General features: G+C 40.7%; 1 protein-coding gene across 1 annotated transcript in view; it reads left to right on the forward strand.

The window, feature by feature from the left end:
• Positions 1 to 9,827: 9,827 nt before the first annotated feature.
• Positions 9,828 to 19,572, forward strand: part of EMB (embigin) — a 44,639-nt gene continuing 34,894 nt past the window's right edge. The window contains exon 1 of the mRNA XM_011225491.3: positions 9,828 to 10,124. Coding sequence (XP_011223793.1) covers positions 10,007 to 10,124 — 118 coding nt within the window. The 5' untranslated portion in view covers positions 9,828 to 10,006. The remainder of the gene's footprint in view (positions 10,125 to 19,572) is intronic.

A 19,572-nucleotide genomic window follows, 5' to 3' on the forward strand; every position in this document is an offset into this window, starting at 1 on the left:
AGCGAGCGGGGGGGGGAGGGGGGTCCCACTCTTTTTTTAATTTATAGAAATTACAAAATAAAAACATTTTTTAAAAAATACCTTTAACAAAGATAAAAACAAAACAATGCTATGAATTACATACTCATGAATATATTTATTTTAAAGATTTATTTATTCATTTGAGAGAGAGAGAGAGCGTGAGTGGGGGAGGGGCAGAGGGGGAGGGAGAGAATCCTCAAACAGACTTGCCACTGAGCATGGCTCCCATGTGCGGCTCCATCCCAGGGTCACGACCTGAGCTGAAATCAAAAGTTGGTCATTTAACCGACCGAGCCAGCCAGGTGCCCCCTTATGAGTATATTTAATTAAAATAATGTAAAGTTTACATGAACGAAAAGTTAAAATTTCTAAAGACTCAATAAAATGGAGATAACAAAATAGAGAGGACTCAACATTACAAAGATGTCAACCCTCCCCAAATTAATCTATAAATTTGATGCAATTTCTATTTAAATTCTACTTTTAAAAGTAACTGACCATGAGAGGTTGATTCAAAAGAATCTGTTAAGTACAAAACTTTTAGTAAGCTAGGAATAAAATTAACTTCCTTTGTATAATTATGTGTATCTACCAAAAAAGTATATGTTCAGGTGTATATGACTAGCCCAAAGGTCCCCAAAAACCTTTAAGATAAGCTTCAAGTAGGGGTGACTGGCTAGCTCAGTCAGTGGAGTGTGTGACTCTTAATCTTGGGGTTGTAGGTTGGAGCCCCACGTTGGGTGTAACCAAAAAAAAAATCTTAAAAAAAAAACTCCTCAAGTGAAATTGAAAGTCAGGAAAGTCCTATGTATGTCCTCAGAGTGATTAAAATAAACTTTTAGTCCCCACAATCTGGAACAAGAATAAACAGCTGAAGATCACCCAAAACCCAAGGAAAAGATTTCATATAGAACGAGAAACCAACAACAATCATATTTAACAGCAGAATACTATAGGATTTCAAATTAAAGTAAGAAAATAAATCACACTTTCATCGCTACTATTCAGTATGTTTTGATGGGTCTGAGATAATTTTTGTAATTTTTTTTCATCCTAGCATCTCCCTTCCTGTTCCCACATTTCCCCCTTTAATTTGATTTACCCTCTTGATCTTGAGGAGGACTTTCTTCAGTAGCTTGCTGCAAAAAAATATGGATGGGAGATAAATTTTTAAAGATATTTCATACTTTAGCATGTTTTTACTCTGTCCTCATATTTACTTGACATTTCAACAGGGCCTACAACTCCAGGTTGGAATCATTTCCCTGAAAAATTTTGGGGGTGTTTCTCTTCTATTAAGAATGTCAAAGCCATTCTATTTTTTGACCAGTTCCATATCCCCTTCTATGGAACCTATAGGACTTTCTCCTTACCCACAGTGTTCTGAAATTTCACAGTGATGTGCCTTGATGTGCATCGATTTTCATCCAACTGGGAATTTGGTGAAAACCTTCAGCTTGTATTTCCTTCAGTTTCAGTTAATTTTTGAATTATTTCATTGTTGATTTCCTCCATTTTCTTTGTTCTATTATTTGGATATTGGGCCTCCTGGACTACTTAAATAATATTATCTTTTTTCTCTTCTTACAGCCATCTCTTTGTCCTTCTGCTTTACTTTCTGTGAGGTTTTCCTCAACTTTACTTTCCCAAACGTTTTTCACTTCCTTTATCATGTTATCAAATCTGATCTTTTTCCCCTTGAATGTTCTTTCTCATAATAGCTTGTTCTTTTCTCATAGATGTGATATCATTTCTTAATCTGAGGATTTTTATAATTTTCTATTGAAATTTCTTATCTTTGTATAATTTTTACTAATAAGTTATGTTTCTTCTGTTTTGGTTTCTCTTTCCATATTAAACCTTTTTCTTGGGTATTTGGTGATCTTTTGTTATTTATTCTTGTTCATGACTGTAGGGATTAAAGGTTTATTTTAATCATTCTGAACAAATATATCAGGCTTTTCTGACTTTGAGATTCATTTGACAATAATTTTAAATGTTTTGGGTGACCCTTGGGCAGGTCACATACACCTGAAAATATTCTTTCCATCTCCCATCTGGAGAGTAAGGGTAACAGCCAATTAGTAAAAAGATACAGGCTTTCAGCTACGGATTGAAAAAGTCATGGGACTAAAAGTTACAGCATAAGGAATATAGTCGATGTATTATAATAGCCTTATGGTGACAGATAGTAGCTACTCTTGTGAGCACAACATAACGTATAGAGTTGTGAAATCAGGATGTTGTACCCCTGAAACTACTGTAACACTGTGGGTCAGCTATAGTTAAATTTAAAAAAAAAATTAAAAAGCAAAGAAAAATAAAAAAGAGGGTTCTTAGCATCCAGCATTCAGTGCGGTGTGGACCCTGATCTTCCTGTTTTCGGTGAAGTGCCCATGCTGCCAGCTAGACAGAGGCAGAACCAACTTGCACAGCCACACTGGGTCCTAATCAGGGCCAGGCACATGGTTTAATTCTCTATGGAGTCATCTTAAAATGAGTAATTTTTGAACAATGGATCTGCATTTTAGTTTTGCTCTGAGCCCCACAAATGAGGGGTCCAGTCCTGAGTACTCACACCCTCAACTCTACAGATCCAAGACTAAAGACCCTTCGTTTTAGTTTCTTCACTTTTCTCTGAGGGTGAGAGCAGGGCCTTTGTCCAACAACATACAATTCAGGTGGGGGTTCAGGCATCTGTTTCTAAATCAAGCTTCACACACTTCTCTTTATTTTAGCGTTACTTTTCACCCTTCCTTCCTTTCCCTCAAAAAGTAACTGTGCCTACATCTAGCTTTGCATGGGCACCAAGGTCACAGTATATTGGAAGCTGATTTTTCTCTACCACTTCTGTATGTGCTGGCCAGAAAATCCATAAAAAAGGCTGCTTTCTATGAACGGTGGGATAGGGTCCTTCCCCTGAGTGCTAAGCCTATGTCGTGTGTCCAGGAGGGTACTCTGGCACTAGCGTGACTCTTCACAGTATTGTGGTATATGAGGGGAGGTATCAGCAACTTGCACTTTCTTTCTGGTGATCACGTCCATTATAAGTTTTGCCAATAAAATCTGTTCCTTAATCCATTGGAGTGACTTGGTAGCATTTATTCTGAGCTCCAAGGCACAAGGCACAGCTCCAAATTGGATGCATTTTGCACAAAAGTACCTCAAGGAAAAAACACCGCTATCGTGCAATCCATAACAATAGTAGTAATAACAACCAAATCACTACAACAGCCATCCACATATTTTGTTTTATAGTTTGCAATACTGCCAAAACATTTATTTTTATCTTTACAACCTTGGCAGACATGTACTATTTCCCTGTTTTATAGGAAAGGAAACCGAACTTTGGAGTGGTGGTTATTTCTAGATTCACAAAAAGATTAAATGGTAATGCTGTGACTCAAGACCACTGCCTTCAAATATTCTTTCAACCAGTAGGAATCAGCAAGGCCATCTCATCCACACACAGAGGCTTCTCTTTTTCATATACTATCTCCATTTTTGCTAATTTTCTACACTGAGAAGAACTAAACCTTCTGCCTTTCTATTTTGGTCAAAAGTTCCTTAACAAACAAAACCTACATTTATTAACTAAACACTCTCCTTAGCAACCATTAATCTTCCAGAATGCATACAAAGCTGCTTTGTGTCAGAACCCAAACCCAGAGTTACTACTGACTGATTTTGCCCATCTTCAAAAAGACATTCATAGAACACCTCACATGATATTGATCCTAAGATAGAGTACGCCTTCTCTCCACCAGTTTAATAGAAGAGAAACAATGACATCACTACAAATGGCCAAATATCTAGTTGTAGAGATGAATTAGTTTTATCTGACTTTTAATTCTCATTTTTTAAAAAATTAACAAAACAATTAACTTCATGGGAAGTAATATATTGGTTCTATTCTGAGATCAAACTGTGCAAAAGTCAAATATTCAGATAAAAATTGAAACTTTTAAATCATTTATAGTGAAAAATGTTCTCCCTCATCATCTCCCCCCCAGCATTGGAAATGTTGAGGTAAAATTTTAGGAATCAGGGCTTTGACATCTCAAATTTGCCTTCTATAAATTGACTCATCTCTAAAATGTGAACATGAGCTGGATCTCTTGAGATTCAGTCCAGTATGACATCTTTACTTCCATCGGGCATATATTCAGATTATTTAATTTTCCTTCTTACTCATGTGTTTGGTTAGCCACTCCTCCCCATAATCTTAACTAAACATTGTCACTTCTTTGACATAGCTTGAAATATAAGAAACAGTTGGGAATATTAAACAAATAATAAATGAACAATTTATTTAAATGACTGGTTAGTTTATTGCCAAAAATCAAACATGACATAAATTCTAAAATAAAAGATGGCTGAAAATGACAGGAAGATAAGTCATAATTATTACCATAAATTTACATAATAATTTTACATTTGTAGAGATTAACATTTATATTAACATAAATTTCAAACATAAAAAAGAGCAGAAAATACTAGAAGAAAACATAGAATGACTTTTTTTTTTAAACAATGAAGCCTTTTCTAGCTATGACAAAAACAAAAGCTATTTTTTAAAAAGACTGGTTAATTTGATGACATAACAAATAATTTTTGGTGATAATGCACAAGACAAAAGGCATACTTGCAAAAGTTATTACCAAAAACTAAATAGACAGTGACAAATGATGGAAGCAGGTTTGGATTCTTCGGACACCTCTTTCCTAGTCCTGCAGATGGCTGCCCTCTCTTTATGTCCTCACATGGCCTTTTCTGTGTGTGTGTGTGTGTGTGTGTGTGTGTGTGTGTGTGTGTGTGTCTGCGCGCTTACTTTGGTGTTTCTTCCTTTTTTTTTTTTTAATGTAGGCTCCATGCCCAGTGAAGAGCCCAACATGGGGATTGAACTCACGACCCTGAGATCAAGACCTGAGCTGAGATCAAGAGTTTGATACTTAACCAACTGAAACCCCCAGGTGCCCCTCTTCTTCTTATAAGGGTACAATATTGGATTAGGTCCAAGACTAGTCATATTAGATTCTGGGCCTACCCACATGACCTAATTTAACCTTAATTACCTCTTTAAAGACTTATCTCCGGATACAGTTACAATGGAAGCTACTGAGGGTTAGAGCTTCAATATAGGCATTGGGTGGTGGTGGGGGGTACAATCCAGTCCATACACCTTTGATCTGGCAATGGCATCCTTTTCCCTCTTTCTCAACTTACTTCTGGGGCCAAGTGACTGTAAGGTATCAGGATCTGGTCTCTGATTCTTCACCTTTATGTTGAGATGCCCAGAGACTCGATTCAGTCACAGTGCTAGTTGTCACGCAGCAGAAGGTCTGCATACATTTTCAGCCATTTCTGCCTGGGTGGCTAGCAATCACTTGGCCCTATACCAAAGGGACTGCAAACACAAAACTGTATTATAATAAATCCCTATGAAATGTATCCTTAACTCAACTTCTTTTTTGCAGGATCCCAAAAACATTCACAGTATGCCATCTGACATGTGGGAAAGTGAGAGGCAAGAGCAGTTGGAGTAGAAATAAATGGTCATATTAAATAATTCCAGTTAAAATGTTTACTTTAGCAAGTTTTACAAAAACATATGTTAAATGAACATACTACTAGCTCCTGTCCCAGAGCCTTAGAATCCGCATCTGTACAAGTCAGGGATCCAACTTCCCCTTCTAATGAGACAGGCCTCTTTCTGGGTTGAATGGGGTGTCTGCATTTGAAGCGAGTACATGCCGTATTAAGTTGGGGAGCGTCTGCTTTCGTTTCAAAGACTAAGTATGAAGAAAGGTTGCCTGTCCTAGTGGGGAGGGCTGGAGTGGATATTCAGGGCTTCCTGTCGTATTTTGACAACCTTCTATATTTGGGGAGATTTTCACATTACGAATCCTGCCTTTTCCCATCGAGGTCAGAGCTCTCTTGAAGCTAGCAGTCAGGCATGCGCTCTAGCCTTGGACACTCCCAGGGGGAGGGAGACTGATTCGGAGAGGAGCAGAGGAACAGAGCAGGGCTCCCATCTGGCTGGTGAAGGTGGCAGCAGGGATTGCAAGGGTCAGTGGCGGACCCGCAGGTAGCCTGAGGGATGGGGGCAGCAGGGGATGCAGGGCATTGAGAACCATCCCGTTTGATGGGGGAGGCATCAGCGGTATCTATATTTGGTGAGTTTACTGCATGAATCCTGGTGTTCCTGAAAGTTTATTCCTGAGTCTGTTTTATCAACAATCCCAAGTAGTACCTAATAACATTTAAGTGCTTATTTTTCTGCTAAAACTAGTCAGGCTGGATCTTGTTGTTGGCAACAACAATTGGACATGACATTTTCACATATAAAAAATGCTCACCCCAACTTACAATAAAACAAATATAAATTAAACTGTAAATGCATGCTGTTTGTCAACTGTCAGATTGACAAAGATAGACATTTTGATTTGTTGGCATTGATATATGGAAACAAGCCCTCTCATATATTACTGTTTGATATAATGTTTTCTTCAATAATAATTTTTTTAAATTAAATATTGCCTTCCATAAGAGGTAACCCACAGGCACATTCCCATTCTTATTTTCACACCTGTCTAGTACCCTGTCACACACTTTTCTCTCAACAACAGCTTATATCCTAAAAGAAAAAAAAAATAAAGTTTTTATGGTATTATTCTACAAACACGAGTTTTAGGGAAAAAAAGAAAAAAGTTATTTCCTAATTGATTCTCTAATAAGTAAAAAACAGAGCACACAAGAAGTACTATTTTTCTTAAGATACTGCAGGAAATACAAAGACTTATAGAACTATTTTGAGGTACTGCAAAGAGTTGTAATGGAGTTGGGAAAGAAGATATAATCACATAACAAGCTGAATACTAATAAAATATTTAAATGCAACTTGAAGCCAACAATGAAGATCACGTCACAAGGCTATAAATTATTAATTACCAAATTAATCCTGGGGACAGTATGAGCTCAGAGGAGCAGTGACACAAGCTACCCTAAAATTTAGTGGCTTAAAACAGCAGTGTTATCTCCCACCTGTGGGCCAGGAGTTCAGGCAGGGCTCAGCTGGGCAACTCCCCTCTGGAGTATCAACTGGGATCACTGCGTGGTACTCAGCTAGGGCCTGGCCTTGCCTGAGGCTCCGAGAAGAGACTCACAAATCTAGCACCTTGCTGCTCTTTGGCCCCTCTGCATGTCATCTCACTGTTCCTGTCTCTCTATGTGGTTTGGGTTTCTCACGGCATGTTGATCTCAAGGTAGTTATACTTCTTTCCTGGCAGCTCTCTTGTAAGAACAAGGAGGAAGGAAGTGGGTGCTCTTATGGTTTGCTTTAGGAAACTCACACAATGTTACTGTTGCGACATTTGTTAGGTCAGAGAGGTCACAGAGACCACCCAGCTTGAAGAGAGGAACCTCTTTCCCCCTCATGACGTGGACAGTGTCAACGTATTTGTGGCCATATTTAACTCACCATGCAAGGAAAGGTCAATTCGGACTAGAAAGGTCAGAAAAACCCATACAAGGAGGGTATCATATAAGCTGGTTTTAAAGATAAAAGATTAAGGGGCTCCTGGGTGGCTCAGTCATTAAGCGTCTGCCTTTGGCTCAGGGCCTGGGAATTAGTTTCAGCTTAGGCAAGTCACTTTTTCCTAATTCAGGAACACATTGATTCGATGGAGAAGATGATTTTTCTTTAAATGAGGTCAGTTCATTTGAAGTAAAGTGAATTTGAGCTTATAGGACCAACTGGGGAAGGTTAGTCAATGTTTAGCTTGTTTGGGGAAGTGCTCACTGTTAAAACTCTGAAGGTATAGACAAATAATTGTAGTTAATCCTGAGACAGGATGCAGGGCAGCGAGACGGGTGTGATTTAGCAACCATTGGTCAGGCAATATGGGTTTAGCAAGTCTGGTCAAGGTCCTAAGGGAGTCCTGATGTAAAATGTTAATCCTACAGGGTCTCTAAAAAGGCTTTGTTCAGAAAGGGTTAATCATCATAACCATATTTTTTTCACTGAGAAGAGGCTTTCCTGAGATTTGTAGTTCACAGATAAACAGTTCTCTAGATTAGTGTGTGTGTGTGTACGCACACGTATGCATGTGCATACTTCTTGCAGTATCTGCAGCCTCTTCTGAACCCAGTGCCTGACCCTTGGCAGATATTTAACATTAATTAGATATTACTACACTTAATGAATTGTATTACTCATATTCTCTTAACACCAATTTAAATAATCTACATTCCTCTGAAATTTTCCCTTTATAATATTGAACCGGAAACAGGCATATTTTAGTAATACCTACCAATTAAAAATTAACCATTCCTCTGTGAAGTGAGCATAGCCCTTGTTTAGCACTTCAGTTCTCAAAATTTGTGCCTGACATCTTTTAAAAGATTTATTTATTTATTTGTCAGAGACAGAGGGAGGGAGAGAGAACAAGAACAGGGGGAGTGGCAGGCAGAGGGAGAAGCAAGCTCCCCACCAAGCAGGGAGCCCATGCTGGACTCCATCCCAGGACCCTGGGATCATGACCTGAGCTGAAGGCAGATGCTTAACCAACTGAACCACCAGGCATCACTGTGTCTGACATTTTCTTTCAATTTTTTAAAAAGATTTTATTTATTTACTTGAAAGAGAGAGAGTGAGAGAGAGAGAGAGAGAGAGAGAGAGCACAAGCTGGGAGGGGGCAGAGGGAGAGGGAAAAGCAGACTCCCCTGCTAAGCAGAGAGCCTGGTGCAGGACTCCATCCCAGGACCACGGGATCATGACCCCAGCAGAAGGCAGCTGCTTAACCAACTGAGCCACTCAGGCGCCCCTCAATTTTATTTTTTTTGACACTGATATGTAATAAATTTATGAATATCAAACTTGGCATTCTAAGAACAAAGGAAGAGGGAACAAGACTTATGAGAAATGCTTTTTAAAAATATTTTAATGTTATAAACGGTGTTATAACACCCTGGAGAATCATCAGATCTTACTGCTCTTTTGTGTTAGAATGGAGATTTCTCCTCCCCTCTCTGATAGCTTTTAGTTTTATTTGGTCGGGAGCACTGAAAATTGCGAGCTACAGCCTTGCGGGGTAGGTGATAGTATTATCTTAAACAGTGTTTAAGTTTGACAAAGGTCCGCAGGCTTGTGTCGTTTACACAGTATCTACTTTCGGTAGTTTTTATTTCTTGACCTCTAGGTGGCTCCTTAAAAGCTGTTAGGCTAAGCAAACAATAGGAAAAGAAAAACAGACACTGTGGGGCCTTGGGACTCTGAAACCTTAATCTGGAGAGAACCGGTTAAACCTTCAGAGACTAGAGGGGAAGGTGTGCGCGTTTGGTACGAAGAGCAGAGAAAGAGTCGTCCAGGATGCAGGGCAGCTGGATAGCGCCTTCCACCTGCGCAAGCATAAATCTCCTTAATAACCCAGGGATGTCCCGGGGGAGCGGAAAAGTGTTCTCCTTCCTCTCATCTGTCCCATCGAAGTCAATAAGGGAACTCTGCCTCAGACGAACTGCAAAGGCAGATATAGATAGATAGATAGATATCTACACACACACACACACACACACACACACACACACACACACACACACAAGGAGTTTCAAGCTTTCCTGCAGGAGACGAGCTAGACATCACCTGCCGCGTCTTAAGCAAGCTGGCGCCCAGACCTGCTCGCGCCGGGAGGGCGGAGGCAGGAGACGGACGATGCGGCGCGGAGGTGGCTACTGCACATCCGGACCCGCCCGCGGCGGCCAGCGTGCTGCATAATTGATGGAGGACGGGGCGCAGTCGTGGGTCGGCTTCGGGCTCAGAGAGAGCGTCTCAGGGGGGAGGGCAGGCGGCCGGGCCCCTCCCACTCTGCCTTTTGTCGCGTGTCCCGCCCCCGGGCCAGGCAGCCGGCGCCGAGCCACCGGCGAGTGTGCGCAGAAACTTCGGCCACCGACGGCGGTGCCCGAGGACCGCTGCTGACCCGCCGGCGCCATGCGCGCCCTGCCCGACCTGCGGGGGCTCCGGGAGCCGCCGCCGCTGCTGCCGCGGCTGCTCCTCTTGTGCCTTCTCGCTGCGGTGCGCCGGAGCTGGGCGGACGGCAATACCACAGGTGCGGAGGCTGCAGGGCCGGGTTGCGGAGGACTGTGCGCAGGAAGGAACGCGCCAGGCTGGGTGCCTGTGGGCTGAGGGTTTGGCCTACGCGCCGGGGCAGGGGTGGTGGGGAGAGGCGCGGGGATGCTGGCGACGGTGGGTGGCGAGCGGCGGCCGCCTCCTCCCATTGGACAGACTTGGGTTGTCTAAGCTGGGCGAGGAGAGTGGAGCGGATGGGGCTCCTCCGCTCCAGGGATGGGGCTCCTCCGCTCCAGGGATGGGGCCCCTCCACTCCAGGGATGGAATCTGGAGCGAAGAGCGCCTCGCGAGTCGGGGGCGTTGGTAGTAGGGCAGTGTCTGGGTGTTCCAAGGACGAGGGCGGCAGGGTGTGAGGGTGCGGGCGGGAGCAAGGTAGCGACTTGGTTTCTGAAAAAGCGGCATGGTTTCTGAAAGCCACGTTCCCCAAGGCCAACTCCCTTCTCTTGAATCGATAGTAGGTTTAAATATCACCTCCCTGCCTGGCAGGTGGGTTGGCTTTGAGGATGTTTTTTTTTAAGAATTGAGTTGAAATAACAGCAAACCACAACCAACTAACGAAGCAAAGCCCACAGCTCGTTGGATAATGTGTGTATCTTCTTTTACACCATGGTATTTGAAAGCGAATTTTTTGTGGTTTCGTTTTGATTGTTTAAGAAACTTTGAAAGAGGGATCTATGTGCAAAACATTACCAAAACCAACACCAAATTTGCCATTTTAGCTTCACCTGTTTATAATTACTTTTAATGTTCAAAGTATTTCATCCAATCTACTTTCTAATGCAGGTTTTTGTGTTAACATTTTCAACGTTTAGCAGCTAATTAGGACAGTAGACTGCCAATCAGTTAGCAAATAGTGCCTATCAGCAACTAAAATTAAGATACTCTACACAAGATTTTCAGACTTTCACAGGAATTCACTTTTATGAACTTACAGCATGTAGAGTTTTTGTATCATAAGGATAGTAAGATAATCAAAGGATACGATCATTCAGTTTTTACAGCTGTCCTTTAAAAGGCCTAGATGTTAACAATTTAGACAAAACATTTTGGGTTACTTCAGTTCCTAAATTTCCTTGTCCCACTTCCTAGCCACATGCCTCTTTTTCATTTATATTATTTACAAGGAACAAATTGGGGCTTTTCCTAGATTCACTTGGGGCTTGGGGCTATTCCTAGATTCACTCCTCTTTCACTTTACACTGTGGCAGCTCTGAGGACCATTGCGTTCTGGGTGAGTTCTACAACTGGGGTTCTCCCACTTGGCTCTGTGTTGGAATTATCTGGGAGCTTTAACAACTGCTAGCTGGATCCTGTCCTCAAAATTTTTGATTCAGTTGGCCTGGGATTTAGCCTGGAAGTCAAGTATTGAAAGCTCCCTTGTGATTTTAATCACGTGATCCTAAGCGGTTGAACACCATGCTTTAAAATTATAAGGGCCTAGAGAGTGCACTCCTGGGTTATTTATACTGTTGGTAGCAGGGAGTCAGGTTTAAATTGACATTCAGAGCAGACTTCTAAAGAGGAAAAAGGTAGGAAACAAATGAAAGTGGAATAAATTAACAAAGTTGTAAATAAATGGGATGATGGATGTAGTATGGCAAGTGTCTGTGTGTACACAATGTCAGTCTGGCCTCTTAGCTCCACTTAAGTTAAAATTGTAGAATGATGTGCTGTTTGAAAGGTATGAAGTTAGTATCTCATTTTAAGGCAGAACTAAAAATTGTGAAGCACCCTTACCTCATTTTATAGACTCTGTGTGGATCTCTGTGAGATTCAGTTTCCTCTTTGCTAAAGAGGCTATTATGAAGTTTACTGGGTGTTTTTTTATCTAGGTCCTTTGAACTACTTGGACATAGGTGTTCTCTAAGCCTAAGACTTTGGGCCAAATTTTAATAATAAAAATGGTTATAATTTATCATATTTACTATATAACCACTATGTGCCAGGCATTGCACTGTGCAGTATATAACCCTATGGGTTAACTTTTACTGTCCCTGACTTTCAGATGAGGACTTTGGAATTTAGGGAGATTAAATAATTGCCCAATATATAATTATTTAAGTAGCAGAGCAGGAAACTTAGCATTGTTCAGTCTGACTCCAACGCCTGTTTTCTTTATTTTTTTTTTTTATATTTTTAGGTAAGCTCTGAGCCCAATATGGGGTTTGAACTCATGACCCTGAGAGGAAGGGTAGTTTGCTCTTCTGACTAAGACAGCCAGATGCCCCCCCCCCCCGGGGGGGGGCCCATTGCCTGTTTTCTTAAACACAATACTCAGTTGTCTGTCTGAGATAACTGGCTATGTCTATGAAAGTTTGGAACCACTGACCGAGCATGACGTATGGATCTAAATGCTTGATTGGAAGTGAAGGGCATACTAACACACTTGGAGTTCTAGAATAAAGTTAGGCACAGTCTTCGCCTTAATTCTTTTAAGCAATTTCAATTAAATAAGAAAGGTAAAGTAACTTTATAAAAGCAAATATTAGATAAATTGGAATATTTAAACATCATTATTATTACTCTTAAGTAGAATAAATTGAGGGAAGGGGTCATGTTTATTTTTTTAAAAATGTGTTTGCAGGGGATCATTTGAAATAATCACTTTTAGCTTCTGGAGGACATTGCTTCTATACTCTCTTGATCACCCACCTTCCTTTCTAGAGACACTCCCCATCCCACATACACACACAGCACCTGCCTAGCAATAAATATTTGTGAGAACAAATATTATTCAAGCACCTACACGCTTTGACTTGTGTTAGTTTGTGCCTAAGTAGAAAAACTTCAGCAGCGTTTAAGCAGTTTCAAGTCATTTAAATTGTTTAAAGGAACAGATTAACTATAGCCTTATCTTTAATGGAGTTGTATCTGATGCATCAAAATTGTGACCCTAAATTATCATCACATTTACAATTATATAAACGTTTGTTAAGCATTAGTTCAATTGGCTCTGCCTCTTCCTGTTCTATTGTCCCCACCTCTTGTTCCTGTCTCCTTCTCTTCCTTCTGGGAATCAGTCCTATAATCATTAGGTTGGGGAATGCAGGGAGGCAACCTCCCTTGTTGGAGGAAGCCAGAGGTCCCAGATCAGGGAAGTAGAGGCTGAGCCAGGTCGGGAGGGCGTCGGGGTAGGGGAGTGGCCCCATGTGGAGTACTAGAGCTGAGCGCGGTGAGGTGGGTCCTCCTGCAGAGGAGGCACCTAGATCTCGGCCTCAGAGCTGAGCAGAGTGACAGCTTCTACACACGGGCAGCCCGACACTGTGGTGTCTCATTCTGATCGGGGGTGTCGGTTAGGCATGCAGAAGAGCAAGCAGTGGAGGATGTCAGAGCCTGAGTGGGTGTGGAAGACATTTCTTTGGGGTCAAGAGTGGCAATGGCAATGGGAGATTAGTTGCATACAGGGAGACTGAGCAAATAAGTAAAGCTAGTAAGGGTTATAGGATTCGGGTTTTTCTCTAAAAGAAGGAAATAAAGAAAGGGGGAAAACTAGAATGAATCTTGTGCTGTTGGATTGCAATTGACAGCATTAGCATAAATTCATGACTTAAGATCTGTCATGATGTATTTTTCATGTCTATATCTATATAAACAGATACAAATGCGTATGTGTGTAAATATATGTATAATGTGTACATGTCATATATTTATATATACGTGTGTATGAATATACATGCACGTATTAGCTCTGCCCACTGAGGTGGAGCAGTGATTTCCCAATAGTGATGAGTCAGATCTTGATCTTAATCTACATACCATTCTTTTTTTTTTTTTTTAAGATTTTATTTATTTATTCGACAGAGATAGAGACAGCCAGCAAGAGAGGGAACACAAGCATGGGGAGTGGGAGAGGAAGAAGCAGGCCCATAGCGGAGGAGCCTGATGTGGGGCTAGATCCCATAACGCCAGGATCACGCCCTGAGCCGAAGGCAGATGCTTAACTGCTGTGCCACCCAGGCGCCCCATACATACCATTCTTTACTGATGGTAACTAGGACTTCCTGGAGAAATGGCTGATTTTATGAATAGGGAGGAGAAAGTGTAAGACAAGCCCTGAACCTCTTGTGCCAGAGAGCAATGAAGTGCTCAAAGAATGATGGGCCACGTCAAAAAGATACAAGAGCGAGAGGGCTCCCACTGGACAAATCTGGGACAAGCTGATAATAATATAACATAATATATTATACATAAATAATAATACTAATGGACTTGTATCCATTAGTATCCACTGAATAATGCCCACTGAATAATACAAGTATTCATGGGTACATACTGATATAAATTAATTAAATGAGTCAATTGAAAGTTTGATGAGGCACAAAATACTACATACTTTTGAAGTAAGTTCCCACAAAATTCATAAAGTAGTATTGATGAAAAGAGAAAAAGAATGACCTTATTGTGGAGAAGCCTGGCAGACATGGCTTTAAACAAATGATCAAAGTAAAAACCATCAGCAAAGAGAGGAATAAAAATTATGGGCCATCTGATAGGATGTCATGAGAACACATCACCATTGTGATATATTTGCCAAAGGTCTACTCCAAATCTAATTATATTGCAGCATAACCATACTGGAACTGTCCTGGTCCCAAGGGTCAAGAATGTGTAAAGCTGAGACAGAGCGAAGGAGAATAGAGGGGACATGAGGGCAGCATGTAATTCTGAACTGCAGCCTTTGGCTGAAAAGTACATCTTTAGGACTTTTGTTGAAACTTCGATAAGGTGTGGGATGAAATGGTAATGCATAAATGTCAATTTCCCAACTTTAATGGCAGTGTTGGGGTGAAGTGGAGGGGTGGGTAGGCAATGTGCAATCATGTTTTAGAGGGGAACGAGTCATCAGGTCAGCAGCTTATTCTCAGGTGGTTCAGGGGAAGAATTCTTTATTCTGTACTCAAAATTCTTTTGTTTCAGATCTTTTGAAAAGAAGCAAGAAGAATTTCAACTCTTTCTGAGACAGCTTTATTTAACATAGACATTAAGCCATAATGAGAGTTGAGAAACTGTCATCAGTTTATATAATTAAGTACCATTTTCGAAAGGAGTATTTGTCCTCAAACAGATCATAAGTGTGGAGGCTGTTTGTCCTGGATTGTACTCTTTTGAAATTACTTTCGTATCATTGGCCTCCCATATTTCACGATATAATGTGAACCATAGAGATAAACAACTTAGGACACACACGGTGACATAGAAGAAAAAAAACCTGGGTGGCTCAGTCGGTGGAGTGTGCGACTCTTGATCTCGAGTTTGTGAGTTTGAGCCCCATGTTGGGTCTAGTAGAGATTACTTAAAATCTTAAAAAGAAAAGAAAAGAAAAAAAGAAAAAGCCTCACGTTTTATTAAAAATAAAGCTCCCTAGGGGCGCATGGGTGGTTCAATTGGTTAAATGTCTGCCTTTGGCTCAGGTCATGATCCTGGGAGTCCGGGGATCAAGTCCTGCATTGGGCTCCCTGCTCAGTGGGGAGTCTGCTTCTCCCTCTGCCCTTCACCCTGCTCATGCTCTCTCTCACTCTCTCTCTCAAATAAATAAATAAAATCTTAAAAAAGAAAGAAAGAAAAAGAAAGAAAGAAAGAAAGAAAGAAAGAAAGAAAGAAAGAAAGAAAGAAAGAAAAAGAAAGAAAGGAAGGATGTGTGCTGGAGCCCTACGTTCCCCTTATAAAAAGAACAAAAACCAAAAAAACCAGAAAACTACTCTCAATAAATATAGTCACTGTTCACACAAAAATAAAATATCTCAACTAATATATTGTCAGTGTAGAAATAATAGATGTTATCTTTGAAAATGGTGTTATTCTTTTAATTGAAAATAACATTTTTCTACAATTTTTCAAGTTGTGATTATATCATTACTAATGTATCTCTACCCCCAAAATAGAATCTTTTTTTATAGCCTTATAATGACATAGTTCTGAGATCCTGAAAGGGACTGCAGATATCTCATCTGATTGATCTTGAAGCCCAAAGTGCTTTCATGATGTAGCAGAGCGTCTGGAGCTGGCTAATAGCTGTAACAGATTTCCTGGCTTGCATTTCAAAACTCCATCCAGCACTTAGTGCCTCTCCCTGAAAGGTCCTCAAAATAGGCCCCTGGCGGGAGGGTGTGGCCAGCAAAAAAGGGTGGCCAGAAATGTTCTTGCTTTAAAATATCTACACCTAACGTATATAGAACAGGACCTCAGGGCCACAGGGCCATCTGAAGATTATTAAAAATCATCCCGTTGAAGAATCAGAGTTGTGGATGTACCTGCTTTGAAATCGGGGTTTCTTGACCTTGACATTATTGACATTTGGGGCTGGATGGCTCTCTGTTGTGGGGGCTTGTCACTGCAAAATGCTTAGTAGCATCTCTGGCCTCTCCTATGTAGTGGGTGAGCTGTGTCTCCAAAAAAGTTGTGTTCGAGTTCTGACTGTTTGTACCCACGAAAGTGACCTTATTGAAAAGTAAGGTCTTTGCAAGTTAAAATGAGGTCATCCTAGATTAGGATAGACCCTTAACCCAAAGACTGTGGTCTTCATGAAAGAAACGAGAGGGAAATTTGGATACAGAGACAGACACACTCAAAGGGAAGATGGCTGTGTAAAGATGGAGCCTTAGATGGGAGTGATGTGGCTTCCTACAAGCCAAGGAATGCCAAGGAGTGCTGGCAACCACCAAAAGCTAGGAGGAGGCAAGGAAGGATTCTTCCCTAGAGCCTTCAGAGGCGGCAAGGCCCTGCACCTTGAATTCGGGCTTCTAGCCTCCAGAGCTATGAGAGAATAAACTTCTGTTGTTTTAAGCTGCCACATTTGTGGTAATTGGTTACGGCAACCCTAGGAAACTACTGTAACCGATTAGATGCAAGGAGTAGCCTCCTCCAAGTTGAGACATCCAAATGTCTCCAGACATTCCTAAATGTCCTGGGGAGGGCAAACGTCACCCCCAGTGGAGAACCACTGAACAGAATCTTAGTCTTATCAAAGAATAACCTAGTGGGTGAGACATCTGAAATACCCACAGTCTTTAGAAAGAGCAGAAATTCTAGTCAGACTTTTGGGGTTTTATTTTTTAAGAGTTTAGGCCTGAGATTCACTGTTAACATATCTTAATGACCGTTTAGAGGTAGGTTGAAACAAGAGTTTTTACACCGCCCTTCAAAATGTATTTTATTGGAATAATCCTATTTCAAAGAAAAGATCAATTTGTTTATATTTCAATATGGCCAAGGTTTAAAACCAGTTTTACAAGGCTTTGTAAAAGTGCCTGCTGTTCTTGTTATTAGGCTTTTTAATTGTTCTTCAGGGTTTTTTTTTGTTGTTGTTGGTCTAAAAATGGCCTTTTTTTTTTTTTTAAGAGAAAGTGTGTGTGCATGTGCGCAAGTGGAGTGGGGGGAGGGGCAGGGAAAGAGGGAGAATCTTAAGCAGGCTCCATGCCCAGTGCAGAGCCCCAGGCAGGGCTCAGTCTCACAACCCTGAGATCATGACCTGAGCTGAAATCAAGAGTTGGGTACCTAACCGACTGAGCCACCCAGACGCCCCTAAAAATGGCCTTTTTGCCCAATGGTTTTCATTTTATGTAGAAAAAACATGAGCTTCCTGTTTGTTTTTTTAATCTGTCCCTGACTTAGAAAGTCTGACTTATTAATGTCCCCATCAGGAATTTATTTTCTTGCCAAACCTTCTTTTCTCTTTTCTTGACAAACTCTCTGTGGATTATAGTGTCTGGGAATCAATATAGCTTTATTCTCCCCTTCTCTTCTTTCTACTACTGCCATTGCAGATGGGATAGGAATACTGTATTCCTAGATTCCAGAAGTAGAACTCTAAAAGCACTTTTGATTAGAAATATTGGTAATTAGATACCTTAATGCTATTGTTTAGCCATATCATGGCTTAAATGGCTTTTACAATTTGGCATGGGATCTCGTGGTTATATATAGCATTGCTTCCATGAGGAAATATATTCTGAATTCCAAACCTCTGTTTTACAAATAGTATATATTATCCATTCCTATAGTATTTTTGTCATTGGGCTCCACATTGATAATACTGTGTATCAGTATGCTAAAATTAAGATTTATTAAAAATATTGTTAATTATACATATTGGTAGCAGTCAGTACATTATATGGAGGAGAGAGAAAAAGAGAGAGAATGATATTTATCCTAATAATAGCTTTTACTTACACCTTTCTCTAAATGAAGTCCAGACCCTTCCAAGATCATGAAATATAATGAAGATATTTGGGGGGGTTGAGAGAAAATGCTTATTCTTAAAAAGAGGTGTGGTTGAACTTATTTTTGATTTAGAGAAAAGCAAATCTGAAGACCCAATGCAGTGTTCTAGTGTTACTTACCCTCTTTTTTTTCTTCCCAATTTACTTCAATTAAAATGCAGCTCTGGAATTAAATATGTAAAAATGCTACATTAATATTTTAAGTAGAAATTATAGCATGTTTATTTCTTTTAAAAATCTTAACAGCATGAATTATAAACCCATCTAGCAATGTCTATTTTAAAATGTAGTATGTGAAAGGTATTTCAGTAGAGGCCATTTTGCTATTTCACACACTAATAATAGGTGAAGATTAGGTTGTTATTCAGCTCTTTGACGCGCGGCACCCTCATGACCCATCGCCCCTGCAGAGGGAGAAAAATCTTTAATCTTTAGAAAAACTATTAGATGTTACTCTTTTATGTGGCATTTTTTCACTAACTGTAAAAGAAGGCCGGGTGGAAAGTTACCGGCAATGATTAAGAGAAGGGTGAGCGCGATAACTTGCGGAATGTGTGCTGTGATCTTGGCACCATCACTCAATACTAGACTCTTCTGATCCTCCCTCTTTTCTCCATGAAATGAACCCCCGAGTAACAAGTCAGAGGCAGAGCTTGGATTAAGGATTCCAAATTCCAGCCTCTCCATTTTGTGTTTCTTTTGGTGACTCAGCCTAATCCTTTTGGGGAAGTATTCAAACCACATCTGCCTGACTCTCCTGCCAATTTCCTTTAAACACCAATCTCTGCCTCCTGCCACTTGTCCTCCTACAGAAGGCAATAAGGTTTACATTCCTACTTCTTTGATTAAAAACAAAAAAATCTTGGCTAAGCAAAGAACTTCTCACTTTTACTCTTCTAACACCTTCTGTAGAGGGCCCTGCTTTTTCCTCTCAAGATGGGTGTACATTGCCTCTGGAAGGGGCTTTTCCCAAGGCAAAAAAAAATTGCAAGAGTTATACATGTTCTTTTGCACTTGGGGCTTGTTCAGGGGAATCTGGAACCTGATCACGATAAATGCTTTAGAGGGGATATGACGTTAGGGGACAGGTGGTGGCCGATGTATGGATGTCTGTAGTTTTAATATATAGACTGGCAGTGGGAAGTGGTCATAACAGTTAGTATATTCTGGAGCTACCCAAACTTCCCTACTCTTGAAGCTTGGCTTTTC

Source organism: Ailuropoda melanoleuca, chromosome 3, assembly GCF_002007445.2.
Source record: "Ailuropoda melanoleuca isolate Jingjing chromosome 3, ASM200744v2, whole genome shotgun sequence".
Taxonomy (NCBI): domain Eukaryota; kingdom Metazoa; phylum Chordata; class Mammalia; order Carnivora; family Ursidae; genus Ailuropoda; species Ailuropoda melanoleuca.